The following is a 26398-nucleotide window of genomic DNA, read 5'->3' on the forward strand; positions in this document are numbered from 1 at the left end:
ATCATGAATCTACAAATTTTTTATTGAATAATATACAGTAATAGTTACATGATATAACTATATACCTACTACAACTATATACTGAAGTTTATTAATATTTTAACAGATCATATTATAATTTATAAGAAGATAACTTGACTACTATATAAAATTATACTCCCTTATTCTTCAGTTTTTAATTCTAACTTTTTTTTTTAATGTTAGGAAATATTTATTCATTTTTAATTTAAGCAATAAAAATAATTAAATAGTTGATAATAAAATTTACCTTATCATCAATATAAGCCTTATATACATTTCAAATTATGTGTAATTTTTTTTTTTGGCCTTTTATTTTACAACCGAAGGAGCGGAATACTGTTTCGTTATATAACATTACGAGGGGGGCATTTTTTTGACTATATCGCACTGGGCATAAGAAATGAATGGACCGGCCCTGTCTAGTTGTCATAAACTATTTAGAACCAATTAAGTCTAATTATCAAATATGCAGTAATCAATAATTTGAGTTTCATATCCCATTGAGATATATCTGTTGTCCAAAAGTTCCTATGGTCTTTAATATTTAAGCCTGGACGCATGTTCTAGTTTCTTTTATGAAAAAGTAACTGATAACTTGATAAGTACGTACTCTATGGTTATACTGTACAGTTAATGACAATATAATGAAGGAGAGAAATATGTTTATGTTATTATCTATGGGGTGTTCATGAAACAAATGTGAACTTAAAGTGTTAATATTTTTATTTGTATATTGAATATTGATATTGAATTGAATTGATATTGATTGAATATTCATATAATTAGGAAGTATAAAAAATAAATAAACAAAAACACCTGTCACCCATTTCACTAGCTCTTGCTCACTTGAAGACTATATATATAATTACTTACCTCTATTCATTTCATCTTCACCATCACTCTACTTCTACATCAATCATACACAACAAATTTGGTTTCTATTCATTTATTAATATTATCTTCACAAAGACTAGGTCTCATTCTATTGTTGTGAAAATTATCCAACATTGTGTTGTTTGTAAATTTGTGTTAGTTTACTTGTGATATATGATGAAAAAGGAGCTTAACAAGATTCTATCAAAGTCATTAAGAACATCAACATCAACATCAACCATTAGCAAGAAGAAATACAAAGGAGTGCGAATGAGGAGTTGGGGTTCATACGTCTCAGAGATTCGAGCACCTAACCAAAAAACACGAATATGGTTAGGATCTTATTCGACTCCTGAAGCTGCAGCTAGAGCTTATGATGTAGCCTTACTTTGTCTCAAGGGTCCAACTGCAAATCTCAACTTTTCACCTAGCCAATATGATCACAATTTATATTCCACCACAATTATGTCTCCAAAATCAATCCAAAAAATTGCAGCCGCAGCCGCCAATGTCAACAACAACAACAATAACGTTGTAACAAATACACCAACATCACCATCATGTTCGTCCTCGGTATCTTCTTCCACATCATCAACACCACCACCAAATGCAATAGAAGATGATATTGAAACATTTTTTTCAACAAATGATCCTCTTGATGGCACCTTAATGTCAATGGTTGCACCATGGTACAACTCTAATTCATTAAGCTTCAATAATGGGATGTTTGATCATACATCACTTTTCGACTTTGATCAATCTTCTTCTACAATTACTAATGAAGATGTTTATGATGAAGAAGGTGGTGATATCTATCTTTGGAGTTTTTGCAGATAAATTTTTTTATTTTCTTGATTGATGATTCTTTGATTATTTCTTTTAATGATTCTTCAAATTCAACTGAAGAAACATTTACTGACATTTATGTATTTTTTACATATTTTATTTAGTTTTACACAAATTTATATATATATATATATATATATATATATATATATATATATATATATATATATATATATATATATATATATATATATATATATATATTATATTATATTATTTGTATGTAAAGGAGTGTGGGGGAATATCATTTTTTGGACGAACCCATGTGAGTCTCTTGAAAATTCATTGTATGTCACAAATGTAATGTTCTTTGTCACCTTGATTTGAATGAAAACGAAAGAGGGCAATATTTAATCAATTTTTTCCCTTAATCTTCTAGAATAGTTTTGTGGTTTATTTTAATAAACATATATTCTTATTCTTAATCATGTGATGAAATTTTGTATTAAATCTTCACAGGTTAAAATGGGAAGTTATATATATATATATATATATATATATATATATATATATATATATATATATATATATATATATATATATATATATATATATATATATATATATATATATAACCAAAAGTTTTTTGTGAATTGTGATTAAAAGTTATTTTATAATGTTTGTATCTATATATTATATCTATAATATACATATATATATACATAAATTATAATATTAATCCATTTATTATATTACGGAGTATCAATTATATAAACACATTTAAGATACACATGCCATTTCAATTTTCTTTAATTAGCACACTTTGAGGAACAAATATTTTTTTAGTTTACTATTAGCGTTCTTATTGTGACAACTCAAAAATTTCCGATCAAATTTAAACTTAATCTTTATATGATTTAATGTTTCCGCCACGATAAGCAAAGTATGTAATGTTGATGTTTCAAAAACTTTGAACTGTGTTCATGTAATCAATTACCCTTCGACTATTCCCGACGATTCACGAACCATTATGTGTTAATAAATATATAAATATATAAATATATATATAAATATATATATATATATATATATATATATATATATTAATTATTATAAATTAAAATATTATATGAGTTAATTAACTATGTAAATAATATATATATATATATATATATATATATATATATATATATATATATATATATATATATATATATATATATATATATATATATATATATATATGTAAGGTATACTGAATGTATATTTATATGGTTTCGAATTTATTTAGTAAACGATAATAGCACTCGTTTGTCAGTCGATCGATATTAAGCAAGCTAAATTCAAACTTATATAATTTTAAAATAAACGGTGATCCAAAAATGAGTTCTATAAATTTTAGGCTTACTAAAAATATATTTAGGGTCTAGTTATTAAATTTTAACACTTTTTATATTTTACCCAGAATTGAGAGGGACGGTTGATGTACATTTTATTTAATAAATTAAGGATCGAATTTTATACCATAATGACCAAAATAAATAAATATAATTAATTTTAAAATATGGGATTTTTCTGAATTAAGTTTATCCGTAACTGTTTAGCAATGGACCACGATATACTACATGTGTTAAACTGTCGGCAGAGATTTAATCGTTTATCTACACGTTTCCTTTTCTTTGTTTATTTTTTTAATATTTAATTATCTTATTTTCCTTTGTGGAGTACACATCATCTCCGGCTAATATTTCTGATTGGTATCTTAATCTTAACTATACATAAGCATACAAATATCATGACAACTCTCATCAACCAATCAACCACTTGTGTATACTTTTACTTTCTGTTTAAAAACCACGTACCATTCAATCCCAATAATCACGTTAATAAACTTTCTCCAAATCACAATTTAAACACTCACTCACCCTTTTATCACCCAACAAGAATGGGTTCAGTGAAAGTACCACTGTTTTCCCAAAACAATATTCACCAAATTCAATCAAAAAGTGGTTTGATGGCTAACCTCACTACTACTACCACAAACATATCCACCACTCTTCACCATGAACCATCACCACAATTTAAACACTCACTCACCCTTTTATCACCCAACAAGAATGGGTTCAGTGAAAGTACCACTGTTTTCCCAAAACAATATTCACCAAATTCAATCAAAAAGTGGTTTGATGGCTAACCTCACTACTACTACCACAAACATATCCACCACTCTTCACCATGAACCATCACCATGTTTGAACACCCCATCTGTTATCAAGACTATCGAATAGTTATTGCTTCTATTTTGTTGCTAGACCGAGACCAACCTATCGACACATTCGATCACCATCACTTTTAAAGCTTTTGTGTTCGGTTAACATCACCACCTTAACCTCCTCCTTCGTTTGATCACCAACCGGTCACCACCCATGACCATCGTACACCACCACCATGATTCCACCACCAAACACCCATTTAACCACCATCGTGAACACCACCTACAACCCCTCAAAACTGCTGCATATTACTGTTTATGTTTCATTCGAAAAAGATGATGCTAAACTTTTGTGTTTCCTGTCTACTACTCGCAGCTCCAAACGCCATCCTAACCCACCTTTAAATCGCCACCACTTCACCCTTTTCAACCAACTAAGCCCATTTGTTTCCTGTCTAAACACCACACGCACACTTGCAACTGCTGTAGCTATTATTTTATTTTATTTCGTATTCGGGTTGCAGCTTCAAACATCCTCGCGAACCAATTATTTTTGTTTTCTACCCAAACCAACATACTCGCATGGTACACGATGATTTGAGATACCCTACAATATTGGGACTTCGAAAACATATCTTCACTGTAGGTGTTTAACCACTTGCATGGACAACAATGATGTTAACGTTAACATAGAAGAAGATGACCTAGTACGGTTCCTTTTTTTCACATCTTTTAACGTTTGAATGTTACCTGAACAAAATCCCATTTTTGCTTTTGGATTATATTTATGTTTGGGCCGTGATTCTTTTATTGAACTTCCTACTTGGGCCGTGTAATGTTTGATTGTTGGGCCGTATTCCATTGTAGTTAGTGGGCCGTGTTTCCTTAGCTTGTTGTGAAATGCCCGTCCTAATCCATCCGGATGAAGTTCATATCGATTATAAATGATTCACAACAGTTGATTACATCGCGAGGTATTTGACCTCTATATGATACATTTTACAAACATTGCATTCAATTTTAAAAGATAATCTTTCTTTACAACGAAAATTGACGGCATGCATACCATTTCAGAATATATCCAACTATAATTGACTTAATAATAATCTTGATGAACTCAACGACTCGAATGCAACGTCTTTTGAAATATGCCATGAATGACTCCAAGTAATGTTTCTAAAATGAGCGAATGCACAGCGGAAGATTTCTTTCGTACCTGAGAATAAACATGCTTTCAAGTGTCAACCAAAAGGTTGGTGAATTCATTAGTTTAACATAAATAATCATTTCATAATTTTAATAGACCACAAGATTTCATATTTCCATTTCTCATCAACATACGTCCCATGCATAGAGATAAAAATATCATTCATATGGATTGAACACCTGGTAACCGACATTCACAATATGCATATAAGAATATCTCCATCATTCCGGGATCCTCCTTCGGACATGATATAAATTTCGAAGTACTAAAGCATCCGGTACTTTGGATGGGGCTTGTTGGGCCCGATAGATCTATCTTTAGAGTTCGCGTCAATTAGGGTGTCTGTTCCCTAATTATTAGATTACCAGACTAAAAAGGGGCATATTCAGTTTAATAATCCAACCATAGAATGTAGTTTCGATCACTCGTGTCTATTTCGTAAAGCATTTATAAAAGCAGCGCATGTATTCTCAGTCCCAAAAATATATATTGCAAAAGCATTTAAAAAGGGAGCAAATGAAACTCACCTAATGTATTTTGTAGTAAAAATACATAGAACGACATTGAACAAGTATAGGGTTGGCCTTGGATTCACGAACCTATATCATTTGTATCTTTATTAATATACATAATTGTAATTGAACACATATATTTATAAATTTATTAGCTATATCCTCTTTATATATATATATATATATATATATATATATATATATATATATATATATATATATATATATATATATATATATATATATATATATATATATGTTTCATATATTCATTTTGTATATAAAAATATTAATTTTTGTTAAGTTATATGTATTAAATATATCATTTTTATATTAATAATAATAGTTACAATAATACTAAAATAATATTATTAGTGGTAAAAATGATTATAATATTTAATGTTATTAATAAGATAATAATGTTATTAATTTTATTAATAATGATAATAATGATATTAATGTTAATAAATGTAAAGATATTAATTTTATTGTTAATGATAATTATGTCAATGATTTTTAGTAACTATATAATAATACTGATAGCAATAATAATGATAGTTTTAGTGATGTCAAAATATTAATCTTAATAGAAATGATAATAATAATAATAATAATAATAGTAATAGTAATTTTTAATAATAACGATACTAATAGTTGTAATTGTAATCATATTTATAATAATAATAATATTTATAATAATACATATGTTAATAATAATAATAATAATAATAGCAGTAACTCTAATATTTATCTAGTGATACTAATATTAATGTTTATGAACATAATAATAAATTTTATTATATTCATAATAATAATAATAATGATGATAATAATAATCATAATCATAATCGTAGAAGTGATAATGATACTAAAATGATAAATTAAAGATAATAACATTAATAATATTTATAATAATAATAATATTTGTTATAATACTTATAACTATAATAATAATAATTATTATTATCATTCTTATAGTAACAATAATAATAACAACAACGATATTAATGATGTTGGTAATAACAATAACAATAATAATCATAAAAGTAGTAGTAGTAATAATAATAATAATAATAATAATAATAATAATAATAATAATAATAATAATAATAATAATAATAATAATAATAATAATAATAATAATAGTAATAATAATAATAATAATAATAGTAATAAAAATAATAGTGAAAGAAAAATGTATACCCTTTAAAGAAAGTTTCCTAATAAGAATTGCCCGATACCGGGCTCGAACCCATGACCTCTCGAAACCCGACCAAGTACTCAGCCACTCCTCCGTTTTAACTTTTCTGTTATTGCTTGATTTTATTTTCTTTTAATCCCTATATTGTATTCATCTTCTTCATCCTAAGTCTTACATCGACATAACCAGTTTGTAACATATAAACGATTTTGGAATTTGATTTAGGCCTATTAACTGAGATATAAACGACCCTCAGTGATTGCCAAATTAATAAAAGTCAAAAGAAAAAAAAAATTAAACAAAATCAGAAATTGCTGTACGAGAAAAAATAATAATGAAGAACTCATTATGTGAATTTAAAATCAAGAACGTTTTAGACTAAAATTTCTGAATGAAAAAAGATTCAAAATAGTTGTTAGAATCTTTCTGAACCGTTAATTTACATTGAGATATCAAAATCAATTCGAATTTCTTGATGATCCAACCGTTTGACTTTTTGAAAGATAAAGTTTGACTTGGAAATTCACAATCGATAAAATAAATTGGATCATGATACTTTAAAGATAGTTTAAATGTAAGATTTCTAACTTAACTGCAATTAAGGATTTTGAAATAGGATTCAATTTCGATTTATGGGTAAAATGTGGCACGTACAGAGACTATAGAAAGACAGAAAAAAATATATTATTGATTAAATTAATAGTTTTCGATTCTGAAAAAAATATATATATGTATCTGTAACTGAATATAGAGATGGAAGATAACAATTAAGTTAATCACTTATGAGAGAATAGATGTGTTTTACAGCTATTAATGTCGACAGGACCAAACCAAAAGCAGGAGCAGAAGAAAAAAAAAGAAAATAACTAAGAAAAAAATTGATATCGACTCCTAACTGTATTTGGAATTTCTATATGGATCGAATCTCATTTGTACTACCTGAGTGTGATGTTTAGCATAGTAGTGGATAGAAAGCAGAAATCAAACACTGTTTGATTGTGATGCAAAACAAAAATATGTATTTTCTCAATATATCATTATATAAATTAGTTATATATATAATTTGCTGTTTTGATAAATATAATCTGTATAAATCGTATTTTGTATATCTATATTTATGCTTATATGATTTTAATGCATCTATTTATATATGTATATTTATATGTATTTATATGTATATATATAATTCATAAGTTTTTGATAATTAGCAAATATATTAATAATATTAATAATACTACTAATAATTAATAATATTAATGATAATAATATTATTGTTTATAGACTAGTATAATAAATGATAAGTGATAATATGATAATGAAAATATTAATAAATTAGTTGATAATAATGACATCAAAAATGATAATGATAATCTTATTATTGATACTATTAATAATAATACTGGTTATAATAATTTTAATATTATTAATGATAACAATGATATTAATAATTAATAATAATAATAATAATACAATTGAAACATATTATATTTTATATACATATGTTATATTAGAAGTGATAATGTTATTAATGCAAATTTTAATATTAATAATAATTATAATGATAATAATATTAATATATCAATTTTATTCCATCTTGTAATTAAATATAATACTATATTATTATTTCTGTAATATCATATTATATTTTGACATATATTGAATAGTTATTATTTATATATTCTGTTTATGTATTTAATAAAGATCATATACAGTTTCATAAAATCATATACTGAATATTTAATATTTACACATTCTATATATTATATTATTTAATTGTGTTTGCATATTAGTTGTCTCATGTAAATATTAATACATTAGTAATGTTATATATATATATATATATATATATATATATATATATATATATATATATATATATATATATATATATATATATATATATATATATATATATCATTATATATCTATTTACTAATTAGTTGTTCGTGAATCGTCGAAATTGGTCAAGGTTCAATTGAATTCATGTAAACAGTTCTAAAATTTTAAGACTCAACTTTAAAGACTTTGCTTATCGTGTCGGATCATATAAAGATAAAGTTTAAATTTGGTCGAAAATTTCCGGGTCGTCACAGTATCTACCCGTTAAAGAAATTTCGTCCCGAAATCTGAGTAAGGTGGTCATGGATAACAATAAAAATGTTTTCATGGCAAAGATGAGTTGATAAATAGAATTTTATCACAGGGTGTAACCTGGATAAAATAATTCAATTATTCGAAGTGTACGAGTGAAGCTATCACGAAAGAATGAAATGTAGAAATAGAGATTCGTCTTAGCTTTTGACGTAACTAGGGTTGAATTTAGATCATAAGGTGCGTCTTAACTTTTGACGTTGTCTTGGTTGAATTCCGAAATTCAAGGGATTTAAAGAAAATTTTCGAAATCTAAAAGATTTGATTATTCGGCGAATAAAGAAATTAAGATTTTTATAATTAAATACGGGATTCTGCCTCGATTAATCTGTCTGATATCTCCGTTATAAATTAAGCTCTTCCGTTCCATTATTCTCATCATTTCTATACTTTCTTTCTTAGTTCATACATCCAAAAGATTGTGAAAATGCTTAATCCAGTTCTAATCCTTGATATTCTCCTAATTATCATTTCTGTCATCCTTCCTTTCAATCTTCCACCAGAAAAATCTGTTTGCTTTTAATATAATCTTGGGGTGATACTATTCTTAATTATGTCGTGTCTTTATATTGCTATTCGTATTAATATCCACGGTTTGTAACTTCCGTGTTGTTATTGGGCTTTATATTTTCTCTTATATTTCGAAATTCCTGCTTCTATTTTCTATAATCATTGTCATCCACAGTTAATACTCCCTCCTATTTGCTACGATTTATACTCCAGATTCTATTTCGGAGCTTTGTCCCTTCGTTTCTTCTTCTCGCGATTGGGCATCTCTTGTAATGGTCCAGAATTCACAGATATAAGTTTCAGAATGAACATTGTCAATGTCCTAAGAAAGAAACGGTAATAGCACAATTTGACTTGTCAAATTACCAGAATTCAAGGAAAGATAGGACTATCAAGAAAAATATGTTCTTGATATGTTTATAGATTAGACAGAAAGTAAGAGTCGTGTAACATGGCACATGATGATGTTATAATCTGTGAATCATTACGTTTCATTAGAAACTCAGCATGGCTTACTGTAATATAATCACGTTGATCAAGTGTCATTATATTATACTAATTCATGCATCAATTCCCAACATTACTTCAATAATATTCATATTTTAAGCTCGAAAGTTTACAGAATATAGAAACTAACAATTTCTATATGATGTAACACTGATAGCACAAAGAGATTAATGATTTCAGATAAGATTAGTTATGAAAATATATTCAGAAATATCGAAGATATTTATAATGAAAGATACGATAATATCTTTGAATATCTAAGATCAGAGGATGAGGGAAACTATTGTCAGCAAGGGTTTAGAGTAAGGAGTAAGATATTCGCTAAAGACTTCAGCAGGCATTGAATCATTTGGATTCTTTGAAGTCAAACTTATTCTTTGTGATTTGTCCACGGCTTCCTTCATAGTTTCGCATAATCCGCTTTTCGGTACTAAATTTTCTATTGAGTGTTTCCAATACTCCATTCTTTATCATCAACTTTCGACGGTTAAGATCGTTTACGGTTATCTACGGTTTCTGCTGCTTCATTCAGCTTCCTCAAAATTTGGAGTATTGATTCATAAACTGGGTGCTTTTCAGAATTTCAGAATAAAAGATCATAATTCTAAGATATAAATGCTATATGTATTCATATATATGCTGCGAGATTTCAAAATACTGATTACAAATTTTCGGTAATTAGGATGGCAATTCTCGTTATAAGATGTGAATGAGTATATGATAGAGTTTTAATGAGTATAAAGATTTTTCGGAAAGTCAAAGATCAATGGAGTTGATGGCAAGTTTACTTCTAATGTGGTGGAATATAAATAGTTCCCCGGTAACGATGACGAAAGGTAAACTTATATATCAAAGTTATAATAAGGTTTATTCAAATGAAAAGTTGAAATTGGTTTGCTAAAGCTGTGACATAATTGGCTACTTTGAAAAAGGAATCACCAAGTTATTTTGGGTAATAATAATACTAAAGGAATTAGCACAGATACATGTTAAATGTTTACTCAGTTTTTGAGAGTTTTCTGGGTGCATAACTATCTGCATCAATCTTTTCTTCCGTAGATGAAGTGCGGTTGGTTCATCCCCTCGATTGAGGTGTTTTCAAGTATCATGAAAGGTTTGAACGCAGATTGGAATCGTCAAGATATAAATGAGGTTTAAGATGAAATCAAGTGGCAAACTTGAAGAATTGTTTAGTTTCATATGTTATAATCAATATTTTAATTCATTTTAATTGTCCAATGTTGGCAGTCCACAGTCGATATTCCACAGTTAACAGTCCAATAATTCATATATAGTTTAATATATAATATTCGAATTAATTAATACGTATCGTGACCCGTGTACATGTCTCAGACTCGATCACAACTTAAAGTATATATATTATTATAGAATCAACCTCAACCCTGTATAGAGAACTGGATCATTACTGCATATAGAGTGTCTATGGTGATTCCAAATAATATATATAGATGCGTCGATATGATATGTCAAAACCTTGTATACGTGTCCCGATATTTAAAGTGCGTAAAATAAATACAGAAACTAAATGACGATAAATAAAATTGCGAGAATGTAAATTGCGATAATTAAATTGCGATAAATAAAGTGTAATCAGTTAGCTAGGAACAATTAGCTAGGAACAGTTAGCGTGGATTCTTAACAAAATTTCTCATAGTTAATTTGTTTGTTTCTAACAAATTTTATTTTGTCAAATGTTTCCTTCATTAAGCCACTTGATTTTTGATAAATCAAAATCCAAATGTGAAATTGGATGAATATGGTTATTCTGCAGTGAATGGATACGTATATCTGTAGATGTAAACAGGATAGTAAATGACTGTTGAATCAGGTTTGAAAGAATGTACATTGTAACTTATTAATGTGAAATCTAAATATTTCTCGGGTATTACCTACCCGTTAAAATATTTTCACCATTAACAATTTGTACAAAAGAATTATTAATTACATTCTTTATGAAAACATATATACATATATATTTTCTTCAGATGTAATCATGAATTTAATGAGTTAATATGATATTAAACTCATTTGATTTACCGTTAGAATAAGAATATATAATCTCTAAAACATTAGAGATTATATAATTGCCATGTCGAACGAAGATAACTGATGTAGAACGTCATGTAGAACGATGATTATACTCGAGGTATAGATTGAGATGTTGAGGCATGTGTTATTGAAACTTGGGTTATTGGTGGTACTGTTGGTGCCGGTGATGCTGCTGAAGCTGGTACGTTTTGCACTATATCCTCCAAATTGATTACTCGAACGCGAAGTTCGTTGACTTCTTATATTATTCCGGGATGATCGTCGATAGGAACGAGCGAATGAATAAGGTTTAGAATTGTGGATAGAATATAATCGTGTCGAACTACTCTGAAATGAAGCTGAAAATGGTGTTTCGGATAGATTCGCCGGTAGATGCTTCGGGTTCTTCGCCAAGAGTGCAGGTTGATGGGTGGAAAGAATCGCTTTCTACTCGTCTCCATTAATTAAGTCGACTATGAACTCATCAGATGAATTGAGGATGGATGATTGGTTGATTCATTCTGGTGAAGCTGTTTTCAGAGCTTAGGTGAATATCCACGTTGGAATAGCTGTTGGAATAACTATCGGAATAGCTATCGAAATCTGAGGGACTCGAACTGGTTGCAGGATTCATCTCGTACGATCAGATGAAGGATTTTCAATAAGAAATAGATTATAGGATGTAGATTAGTACCCTGTAATACATAATTTACATATGCATATATAATACTAAAATCCCATAAGTTACGGAGGAATCTACGGAATATGTTAGGCAAAGTTTACAGTAACAGATATGCTAAGATATGAATTTATCTATACACTGTCTATGCTCTAGAGGCAGTAAGACGTGTCTAGACTTTAAGGATGATAAGCAAATGATTTTCGACATGAAATGATAAGCAAAACTTTTGACATGCAGACACGGTCGAAGTCCAGACTCACTAATGCATCCTAATGACTTATCAGTTAGACACACTAATGCAGACCTGGTTCGCTAGGACCACCGCTCTGATACCAACTGAAATGCCCCGTCCTAATCCATCCGGACGAAGTCCATATCGATTATAAACAATTCACAACAGTTGATTACATCGCGAGGTATTTGACCTCTATATGATACATTTTACAAACATTGTATTCAATTTTAAAAGACAATCTTTCTTTACAACGAAAATTGACGGCATGCATACCATTTCAGAATATATCAAACTATAATTGACTTAATAATAATCTTGATGAACTCAACGACTCGAATGCAACGTCTTTTGAAATATTCCATGAATGACTCCAAGTAATGTTTCTAAAATGAGCAAATGCACAGCGGAAGATTTCTTTCGTACCTGAGAATAAACATGCTTTCAAGTGTCAACCAAAAGGTTAGTGAGTTCATTAGTTTAACATAAATAATCATTTCATAATTTTAATAGACCACAAGATTTCATATTTCCATTTCTCATCAACATACGTCCCATGCATAGAGATAAAAATATCATTCATATGGATTGAACACCTGGTAACCAACATTCACAATATGCATATAAGAATATCCCCATCATTCCGGAATCCTCCTTCGGACATGATATAAATTTCGAAGTACTAAAGCATCTGGTACTTTGGATGGGGCTTGTTAGGCCCGATAGATCTATCTTTAGAGTTCGCGTCAATTAGGGTGTCTGTTCCCTAATTATTAGATTACCAGACTAAAAAGGGGCATATTCGGTTTAATAATCCAACCATAGAATGTAGTTTCGATCACTCGTGTCTATTTCGTAAAGCATTTATAAAAGCAGCGCATGTATTCTCAGTCCCAAAAATATATATTGCAAAAGCATTTAAAAAGGGAGCAAATGAAACTCACCTAATGTATTTTGTAGTAAAAATACATAGAACGACATTGAACAAGTATAGGGTTGGCCTTGGATTCACGAACTTATATCATTTGTATCTTTATTAATATACATAATTGTAATTGAACACATATATTTATAAATTTATTAGTTATATCCTCTTTATATTAACAGTATATATATATGTTTCATATATTCATTTTGTATATAAAAATATTAATTCTTGTTAAGTTATATGTATTAAATATATCATTTTTATATTAATAATAATAGTTACAATAATACTAAAATAATATTAGTAGTGGTAAAAATGATTATAATATTTAATGTTATTAATAAGATAATAATGTTATTAATTTTATTAATAATGATAATAATGATATTAATGTTAATAAATGTAAAGATATTAATTTTATTGTTAATGATAATTATGACAATGATTTTTAGTAACTATATAATAATACTGATAGCAATAATAATGATAGTTTTAGTGATGTCAAAATATTAATCTTAATAGAAATGATAATAATAATAGTAATAGTAATTTTTAATAATAACGGTACTAATAGTTGTAATTGTAATCATATTTATAATAATGATAATATTTATAATAATACATATGTTAATAATAATAATAATAATAGCAGTAACCCTAATATTTATCTAGTGATACTAATATTAATGTTTATGAACATAATAATAAATTTTATTATATTCATAATAATAATAATAATAATAATGATAATAATAATCATAATCATAATCGTAGTAGTGATAATGATACTAAAATGATAAATTAAAGATAATAACATTAATAATATTTATAATAATAATAATATTTGTTATAATACTTATAACTATAATAATAATAATTATTATTATCATTCTTATAGTAACAATAATAATAACAACAATCATATTAATGATGTTGGTAATAACAATAACAATAATAATCATAAAAGTAGTAGTAATAATAATAATAATAATAATAATAATAATAATAATAATAATAATAATAATAATAATAATAATAAAAATAATAGTGAAAGAAAAATGTATACCCTTTAATGAAAGTTTCCTAAAAAGAATTGCCCGATACCGGGCTCGAACCCGTGACCTCTCGAAACCCGACCAAGTACTCAGCCACTCCTCCGTTTTAACTTTTCTGTTATTGCTTGATTTTATTTTCTTTTAATCCCTATATTGTATTCATCTTCTTCATCCTAAGTCTTACATCGACAGAACCAGTTTGTAACATATAAACGATTTTAGAATTTGATTTAGGCCTATTAACTGAGTCATAAACGACCCTCAGTGATTGCCAAATTAATAACAGTCAAAAGAAAAAAAAATTAAACAAAATCAAAAATTGCTGTACGAGAAAAAAAATAATGAAGAACTCATTATGTGAATTTAAAATCAAGAACGTTTTAGACTAAAATTTCTGAATGAAAAAGGTTCAAAATAGTTGTTAGAATCTTTCTGAACCGTTAATTTACATTGAGATATCAAAATCAATTCAAATTTCTTGATGATCCAACCGTTTGACTTTTTGAAAGATAAAGTTTGACTTGGAAATTCACAATCGATAAAAGAAATTGGATCGTGATACTTTAAAGATAGTTTAAATGTAAGATTTCCAACTTAACTGCAATTAAGGATTTTGAAATAGGATTCAATTTCGATTTATGGGTAAAATGTGGCACGTACAGAGACTATAGAAAGACAGAAAAAATATATTATTGATTAAATTAATAGTTTTTGATTCTGAAAAATATATATATATGTATCTGTAACTGAATATAGAGATGGAAGATAACAATTGAGTTAATCACTTATGAGAGAATAGATGTGTTTTACAGCTATTAATGTCGACAGGACCAAAACCAAAAGCAGGAGCAGAAGAAAAAAAAAAGAAAATAACTAAGAAAAAAATTGATATCGACTCCTAACTGTATTTGGAATTTCTATATGGATCGAATCTCATTTGTACTACCTGAGTGTGATGTTTAGCAAAGTAGTGGATAGAAAGCAGAAATCAAACACTTTTGATTGTGATGCAAAACAAAAATATGTATTTTCTCAATATATCATTATATAAATTAGTTATATATATAATTTGCTGTTTTGATAAATATAATCTGTATAAATCGTATTTTGTATATCTATATTTATGCTTATCTGATTTTAATGCATCTATTTATATATGTATATTTATATGTATTTATATGTATATATATAATTCATAAGTTTTTGATAATTAGCAAATATATTAATAATATTAATAATACTACTAATAATTAATAATATTAATGATAATAATATTATTGTTTATAGACTAGTATAATAAATGATAAGTGATAATATGATAATGAAAATATTAATAAATTAGTTGATAATAATGATATCAAAAATGATAATGATAATCTTATTATTGATACTATTAATAATAATACTGGTTATAATAATTTTAATATTATTAATGATAACAATAATATTAATAATTAATAATAATAATAATAATACAATTGAAACATATTATATTTTATATACATATGTTATATTAGAAGTGATAATACTATAATGCGAATTTTAATATTAATAATAATTATAATGAAAATAATGATAATAATATTAATATATCAATTTTATTCCATCTTGTAATTAAGTATAATACTATATTATTATTTCTGCAATATCATATTATATTTTGACATATATTGAATAGTTATTATTTATAAATTTTGTCTATGTATTTAATAAAGATCATATACAGTTTCATAAAATCATATACTGAATATTTAATATTTACACATTCTATATATTATATTATTTAATTGTGTTTGCATATTAGTTGTCTCGTGTAAATATTAATACATTAGTAATGTTATATATATATATATATATATATATATATATATATATATATATATATATATATATATATATATATATATATATATATATATATATATATATATATATCATTATATATCTATTTACTAATTAGTTGTTCGTGAATCGTCGAAATTGGTCAAGGTTCAATTGAATTCATGTAAACAGTTCCAAAATTTTAAGACTCAACTTTAAAGACTTTGCTTATCGTGTCGGATCATATAAAGATAAAGTTTAAATTTGGTCGGAAATTTCTGGGTCGTCACATGTTGGGCCGAAAAGGAGATGATGATAGTAGACTTAGCTGTTACAATCGATTAGTCCATTTTCTTTTCTGTTTTAAGAAAATCGCGACTCAAATATGTTGATACTTGAATGATGTTATGATTACGAATATGGTTATGAGACAATGAGTATAATGATAAATGAAACGTGATGATTGTGAACGATGAGTTAAAACAATTAAGCTAGCGACTTAAATCCGAAAAGCAACAAACGGATTGATGGTTAGAAGGGGTGTTGGTTAGCGAGAAGTCGCGGGTTCGAGCCCGGGCTAGGGCATTTTTTTTTTAAAAAAAAGAAGAAGAAGAAGGATATAGAAGTAAAGGTTAAAAACAATTTAAGTCGGGTGCTATTTCAGAATTGAAACACATAGCGTAATGATTAAGGATGTTATCGGTTTAGCGGGACGTCGCGGGTTCAAACCCGAACTTGGACATTTTTTAAGGACTACTTCTTTGAGGTAGTTTACTTATTACTCATTATTATTATTATTATTATTATTATTATTATTATTATTATTATTATTATTATTATTATTATTATTATTATTATTATTATTATTATTATTATTATTATTATTATTATTATTATTAGTAAGTATGAAGTATTAGTATCATAAGTATTAAGTATTAACATTATTATTATTAATATCATCCTTATTATCAATGTTAGTAAAAGTACGATTTTTATAGATATTATAGTTATTATTATTATTACTATTATTATTATTATCATTATCTTTTTTTATTAAAAATATTATTAATACTAAGGATTATCATTTTTATTAAAGTTATCATTATTACTAAAATTATCATTTAAGATTATTATTATTATTATTATTATCAATATTAGTATTATTATTATTATCATTATTATTATTATTTTCATATTAACAATATTATTGCAAATTAAATATATAAGATATATATAATTTAAAATATAATATATAAATTTGTTCGATTACAATTATGTGTGTTAATGTATATATAAATGATATATATGTTTGTGAATCCGAGGCCAACCCTACACTTGTTCAATGTCATCATATGTATTTTTACTACAAAATACAGTATAGTGAGTTTCATTACTCCCTTTTTAAATGCTTTTGCAATATATATTTTTGGGACTGAGAATACATGCGCTGCTTTTATAAATGCTTTACGAAATAGATATAAGTAATTTAAACTACATTATATGGTTGAATGGATCGAAGCCGAATATGCCCCTTTTAGCCTGGTAATCTAAGAATTAGGGAACCGAGCCCCTAATTGACGTTAATCCTAAAGATAGATCTATTGGGCCTAACAAACCCCATCCGTTGTTGCGGATGCTTTAGTACTTCGAAATTTTTCATGTCCGAAGGGAGTCCCGGAATGATGGGAGATATTCTATATGCATCTTGTAAATGTCGATTATCAAGTGTTCAATCCATATGAATGATTTTTGTCTCTATGCATGGGACGTATATTTATGAGAAATGGAAATGAAAATCTTGAGTCTATTAAAATGATGAAAATGATCGATTATGATAAACTAATGAACTCACCAACCTTTTGGTTGACACTTTAAAGCATGTTTATTCTCAGGTATTAAAGAAATCTTCCGCTGTGTATTTGCTCAATTTAAAGATATTACTTGGAGTCATTCATGGTATATTTCAAAAGACGTTGCATTCAAGTCGTTGAGTTCAGTAAAGATTATGATTAAGAAAATGACAGATTAGATCATTTATAGTTGGATATTATGAAATGGTATGCATGCCTGTCAACTTTCGATGTAATGAAAGTTTGTCTTTTAAAACGAATGCAATGTTTATAAAATGTATCATATAGAGGTCAAATACCTCGCAATGTAATCATATGTTATTGCATTCGTTCTTATGAATTAGGACGGGTCATTACATGTGGTATCAGAGCGGTGGTCTTAGCGTATCAGGTCTGCATTAGTGTGTCTAACTGATAGTTGTTAGGATGCATTAGTGAGTCTGGACTTCGACCTTAGTTGCATGTCAAAAGTTTTTGCTTATCATTTCTTATCGGAAATTACCTGCTTATCATTCTTAAGTCTAGACACATCTTACTGCATTGATTGCATGAATAGTGTATAGACAAAATTCATATCTTAGCATATCTGCTAATTCATATCTTAGCGTATCTGTTACTGTAAACTTTGCCTGGCATATTCCGTAAATTCCTCCGTAATCTATGAAATCTTTTATTCTATATATATAGATATTCCATGTAAGTAGAATACCATCTGATAGCCAGGAATCATTTCATATCGAAAAATCTTTTATTCAATCATACGAAATGGAACTCTCCACTAGTTCAAGTCCCTCAGATTCCGAAATGGAATCCCATTCAAGCTCCGAAGGCTGTGTGACCAGAATGGACCAACCAATCAGCCATCATCTATTCTGGATGAATTGGGGATGGGTTTGTAGCCTCCTTAATCATTGGAGACAAGAAGAAGTCGATCCTTTCCATCCACCACATTGCCCTCTTGGCGAAGAACCTGAAGCACTTACCGACGAACCTGTTCTCTCTCATTTCCAGAGTATCCCGTCATGATTATATACTATCCCAGATTCTAGATCTTATTCATCTGCTCGTCCGAAATGACAATCATCCCGGTGTAGTAGAAGAAGTCAACGTCCTTCGCGCTCGAGTAGTGACGTTGGAGAATATGATGCACAACTTACAGGCATCACAGGCACCATCAACATCAACATCAGCATCAGCAGTACCACCAAAAACAACACCAACAGTACCATTACCACCACCAACAACAACCACATTTTGAACATCAACTTCACAATTTGTCCCCCGAGCATCAACGACATACGCCCAGTAGATATCAAGGAATACCAACAACAACAAACGATGAAGTATTAATTCATAACTTCGTCAGAGAAACATTCTACGGCGAGTATGTAATTTCTAAAGTTTAGAGATTATTTATTCTAGCCTTAACCGTAAATCAAATGAGTTTAATAGTATATTAACTCATTAAATCTGTATTACATCTGAAGAAAATATATATACATATATTTTCATAAAGATTGTAATAAAATTCTCTTGTACAAAATATTACTTGTGAAATTTTTTTTAACGGGTAGGTAATACCCGAGAGATATATAAATTCACAATTAATATGTTACATTCTTCGATTCTGATTCAGCAAATCATCCACTATACTCCCTACTTTCACAACAATATACATTCTTTTATAGAAATCAAAACAACCATTCTCATCCAAATTTGATTACGTGTTCTGATTTTGACAAATCAAAATCCAAGTCAAGATTTAAGAGAAGACATCACTCTTAGATTCTTACATCTTTCAAAGCTATATTTTGACTTCAAAACTGTGCTAAAATATCATTTCTATTCATAGAAACCAAAAAAATATTTGTATCATTCAAAATCCTAGAGCATCATATGTATATTAACGATTACAATCTGTATTTAAACCCCCCGAAATTCCTGAAGACACTTCAAACAATGAACAATCGAGATGATGATCCAACCATATGTTACTCACAGTCATGCACCTGAAAAACTCTCAAAACCAAAGTCATAGTTTAAACACGTATCCACGTCAGATTCTTTGGCATTTATTAGCAAAAATAACTTTGCGATTCCTTTTCAAAGTAGCCAGTTTTGTCACAGCTCCAGCAAGTCAACTTCGACTTTTCAATTGAAACGGTCTTATTATAACTTCGATATATATGTTGCCCTTTTGCCATCGTTACCGGGGAACCTTTTATATTCCACCATATTAACAGTAAACTTACCAGCAACTTCTTTGATCTTTAATTTTTGAGAAAAATTATTATATTTATCGAAACCCCATCATTTACTCATCCACATCTTGTAACAAGAATTGCCATACCAATTACTGGAAATCAGCAATCTGTATTTTGAAATCTTGCAGCGTTTCTACTTCAACAGTTATATATATACATATAACGTATATCTCCTAAATTTACATACTTCGAATGTGAAGTTTCTGAAAAACACCCCAGCCTACGAAATAATACTATGAAGTTTTGAAAAAGACTGATGAAGTGGTAAAGACTGTAGACAGCAATTACATTCAGAAGTTTGATAATAAAGAATAGAAGATTGGAAAAGCTCAAACAAAAAATTTGGTACTGGAAAACGGATTGAGCAAAGTATGAAGGAAGCTGTGGACAAATCACAAAGACTAAATCTGCCTTCAAAGAATCCAAATGATTCAGTGTCTGCTGAAGTCTTTAGCGAATATCTTACTCCTTACTTTAAAACTCTTGTGGACAATATTCTTCATCATCATCTGATCTTAGATATTCTAAGATATCATCGTATTTTTCATTATAAATATCCTCCATAATTCTGAAGATATTTTCATAACTACCCTTATTTGAAATCATTTATCTCCTCACGTTATCTGTATCACATCATAAAGGAAACTGTATTACTTTCTAAATTTTAAAATTTTCGAGTTTAAAGTATGAATGTTTTTGAAGTAGTGTTGGGAACTGAAGCATGAGTTAGTATAATATAATGACACTTGATCAACGTGATTATATTACAGTAAGTCATGCTGAGTTTCTAATAGAACGTGATGATTCACATACCCTAACGTCATCATGTGCCATGTTACATGACTCTTGCATTCTACTTGATCTCTAATTATATCAAGAACATATTTCTTAATAGTTCTACCTTTTCTCTTGAATTCTGATAATTTAACCAATCAAGATCGTGCTATTACAATTTCTCTCTTAGAACATTAGTCATGTTCATTCGAAATTTCATACCTACGAATTCTAGACCATTATTCACTTGACTTAAAGGCGGGAAGAGAAAACAAAAGTATGAATTAAGAAACAAAGCATTGAATGTATGAGCCATGAAAATAAGGAAGCGAAGAGGGTGGATTTATAGTGAAATATCAGACAGAGCAATCGTGACAGATTATCGCATTTAACCAAAGAAGATCCTAATTTCTTTAAATCCTGAAGAATCAGATCTTATATTAGATTTCAAAGATTTCTTTAATCCCTTGAACTCCAGAAATCAACCATATCTACGTCAAAGGATATGACGAAACATTATATTCTCATTTCACTCTTTTGTGATAGCTTCACTTATACTCTTCGCGTAACCAAAATGTTTTGTCCATATTACTCAATGATGATAAAACTCTATTCATCAACTCATATTCGTCATGAAAACATACTTATTGTCAGCCATGACCATCCCAATCAAATTTCGGGATGAAATTTCTTTAACGGGTAAGTACTGTGACAACCCAGAAATTTCCGACCAAATTTAAACTTAATCTTTATATGATTTAATGTTTTCAACAAGATAAGTAAAGTCTGTAATGTTGATGTTTCAAAAACTTTGAACTGTGTTCATGTAATCAATTACCCTTCGACTATTCCCGACGATTTAGTAACCATTATGTGAAAATAAATATATAAATAAATATATATATATATATATATATATATATATATTAATTATTATAAATTAAAATATTATATGAGTTAATTAACTATGTAAATAAAATAATATATGATATTAAAATAAATCTATATATATATATATATATATATATATATATATATATATATATATATATATATATATATATATATATATATATATATATATATATATAAAAGGTATACTGAATGTATATTTATATAGTTTTAAATTTATTTAGTAAACGATAATAGCACTCGTTTGTCAGTCGATCGATATTAAGCAAGTTAAATTCAAACTTATATAATTTTAAAATAAACGGTGATTCGAAAATGAGTTCTATAAATTTTAGGCTTACTAAAAATGTATTTAGGATCTAGTTATTAAATTTTAACACTTTTTATATTTTACCCAGAATTGAGAGGGACAGTTGATGTACATTTTATTTAATAAATTAATGATCGAATTTTATACCATAATGACCAAAATAAATAAATATAATTAATTTTAAAATATGGGATTTTTCTGAATTAAATTTATCCGTAACTGTTTAGCAATGGACCACGATATACTATATGTGTTAAACTGTCAGAGAGATTTAATCGTTTATCTACACGTTTCCTTTTCTTTGTTTATTTTTTTAATATTTAATTATCTTATTTTCCTTTGTGGAGTACACATCATCTCCAGCTAATATTTCTGATTGGTATCTTAATCTTAACTATACATAAGCATACAAATATCATGACAACTCTCATCAACCAATCAACCACTTATGTGTACTTTTACTTTCTGTTTAAAAACCACGTACCATTCAATCCCAATAATCACGTTAATAAACTTTCTCCAAATCACAATTTAAACACTCACTCACCCTTTTATCACCCAACAAGAATGGGTTCAGTGAAAGTACCACTGTTTTCCCAAAACAATGTTCACCAAATTCAATCAAAAAGTGGTTTGATGGCTAACCTCACTACTACTACTACAACCATATCCACCACTCTTCACCATGAACCATTAGCATGTTCGAACACCCCATCTGTTATCAAGACTATCGAATAGTTATTGCTTCTATTTTGTTGCTAGACCGAGACCAACCTATCGACACATTCGATCACCATCACTTTTAAAGCTTTTGTGTTTGATTAACATCACCACCTTCACCTCCTCCTACGTTTGATCACCATCCGGTCACCACCCATGACCATCGTACACCACCACCATGATTCCGCCACCAAACACCCATTTAACCACCATCGTGAACACCACCTACAACCCCTCAAAACTGCTGCATATTACTCTTTATGTTTCATTCGAAAAGGATGATGCTAAACTTATGTGTTTCCTGTCTACTGCTCGCAGCTCCAAACGCCATCATAACCCACCTGTAAATCGCCACCACTTCACCCTTTTCAACCAACGAAGCCCATTTGTTTCCTGTCCAAACACCACACGCACACTTGCAACTGTTGTAGCTGTTATTTTATTTTATTTCGTATTCGGGTTGCAGCTTCAAACATCCTCGCGAACCAATTATTTTTGTTTTCTACCCAAACCAACATACTCGCATGGTACACGATGATTTGAGATACCCTACAATATTGGGACTTCGAAAACATATCTTCACAGGAGGTGTTTCATCACTTGCATGGACAACAATGATGTTAACATTAACATAGAAGAAGATGACCGAGTACGGTTCCTGTTTTTTTTCCACATCTTTTAACGTTTGAATGTTACCTGGACAAAATCCCATTTTTGCTTTTAGATTATATTTATGTTTGGGCCGTGATTCTTTTATTGAACTTCCTACTTGGGCCGTGTAATGTTTGATTCCATTGTAGTTAGCGGGCCGTGTTTCCTTTGCTTGTTGGGCAGAAAAGGAGATGATGATAGTAGACTTAGCTGTTACAATCAATTAGTCCATTTTCTTTTCTGTTTTAAGAAAATAGCGACTCAAAGATGTTGATACTTGAATGATGTTATGATTACGAATATGGTTATGAGACAATGAGTATAATGATAAATGAAACGTGATGATTGTGAACGATGAGTTAAAACAATTAAGCTAGCGACTTAAATCAGAAAAGCAACAAACGGATTGATGGTTAGAAGGGGTGTTGGTTAGCGAGAAGTCGCGGGTTCGAGCCCGGGCTCGGGCATATTTTTATTTTTTTTAAAAAGAAGAAGAAGAAGAAGGATATAGAAGTAAAGGTTAAAAACAATTTAAGTCGGGTGTTATTTCAGAATTGAAACACATAGCGTAATGATTAAGGATGTTATCGGTTTAGCGGGATGTCGCGGGTTCAAACCCGGACTTGGGCATTTTTTTAAGGACTACTTCTTTGAGGTAGTTTACTTATTACTCATTATTATTATTATTATTATTATTATTATTATTATTATTATTATTATTATTATTATTATTATTATTATTATTATTATTATTATTATTATTATTATTATTATTATTATTATTAGTAAGTATTAAGTATTAGTATCATAAGTATTAAGTATTAACATTATTATTATTATTAATATCATCCTTGTTATCAATGTTAGTAAAAGTATGATTTTTATAGATATTATAGTTATTATTGTTATTATTATTATTATTACTATTATTATTATCATTATCTTTTTTATTAAAAATATCATTAATACTAAGGATTATCATTTTTATTAAAGTTATCATTATTACTAAAATTATCATTTAAGATTATTATTATTATTATTATTATTATTATTATTATTATTATTATTATTATTATTATTATTATTATTATCAATATTAGTATTATTATTATCATTATTATTATTATTATTTTCATATTAACAATATTATTATTACAAATTAAATATATAAGATATATATAATTTAAAATATAATATATAAATTTGTTCGATTACAATTATGTGTGTTAATGTATATATAAATGATATAGGTTCGTGAATCCGAGGCCAACCCTACACTTGTTCAATGTCGTCATATGTATTTTTACTACAAAATACAGTATAGGAGTTTCATTACTCCCTTTTTAAATGCTTTTGCAATATATATTTTTGGGACTGAGAATACATGCGCTGCTTTTATAAATGCTTTACGAAATAGACACGAGTAATTTAAACTACATTATATGGTTGAATGGATCGAAGCCGGATATGCCCCTTTTAGCCTGGTAATCTAAGAATTAGGGAACCGAGCCCCTAATTGACACGAGTCCTAAAGATAGATCTATTGGGCCTAACAAACCCCATCCGTTGTTGCGGATGCTTTAGTACTTCGAAATTTATCATGTCCGAAGGGAGTCACGGAATGATGGGGATATTCTATATGCATCTTGTAAATGTCGATTATCAGGTGTTCAATCCATATGAATGATTTTTGTCTCTATGCATGGGACGTATATTTATGAGAAATGGAAATGAAAATTTTGTGGTCTATTAAAATGATGAAAATGATCGATTATGATAAACTAATGAACTCACCAACCTTTTGGTTGACACTTTAAAGCATGTTTATTCTCAGGTATTAAAGAAATCTTCTGCTGTGCATTTGCTCAATTTAAAGATATTACTTGGAGTCATTCATAAAAGACGTTGCATTCAAGTCGTTGAGTTCAGTAAAGATTATGATTAAGTAAATGACATATTAGATCATTTATAGTTGGATATTATGAAATGGTATGCATGCCTGTCAACTTTCGATGTAATGAAAGTTTGTCTTTTAAAACGAATGCAATGTTTGTAAAATGTATCATATAGAGGTCAAATACCTCACAATGTAATCATATGTTATTGTATTCATTTTTATGGATTAGGACGGGTCATTACACTTATTAGTTAGTAACATATGAAACATTCA

General features: G+C 28.1%; 1 protein-coding gene across 1 annotated transcript; it reads left to right on the top strand.

Moving 5' to 3' along the window:
* Nucleotides 1-945: 945 nt before the first annotated feature.
* LOC139893106 (ethylene-responsive transcription factor ERF012-like) lies at nucleotides 946-1731 on the top strand. The gene has a single exon (XM_071876242.1). It carries the CDS (start codon nucleotides 1069-1071, stop codon nucleotides 1729-1731), a length of 663 nt encoding a protein of 220 aa, XP_071732343.1. The 5' UTR covers nucleotides 946-1068.
* Nucleotides 1732-26398: the final 24667 nt, after the last annotated feature.

The sequence above is a fragment of the Rutidosis leptorrhynchoides genome, chromosome 2, assembly GCF_046630445.1.
Source record: "Rutidosis leptorrhynchoides isolate AG116_Rl617_1_P2 chromosome 2, CSIRO_AGI_Rlap_v1, whole genome shotgun sequence".
NCBI classification, from domain to species: domain Eukaryota; kingdom Viridiplantae; phylum Streptophyta; class Magnoliopsida; order Asterales; family Asteraceae; genus Rutidosis; species Rutidosis leptorrhynchoides.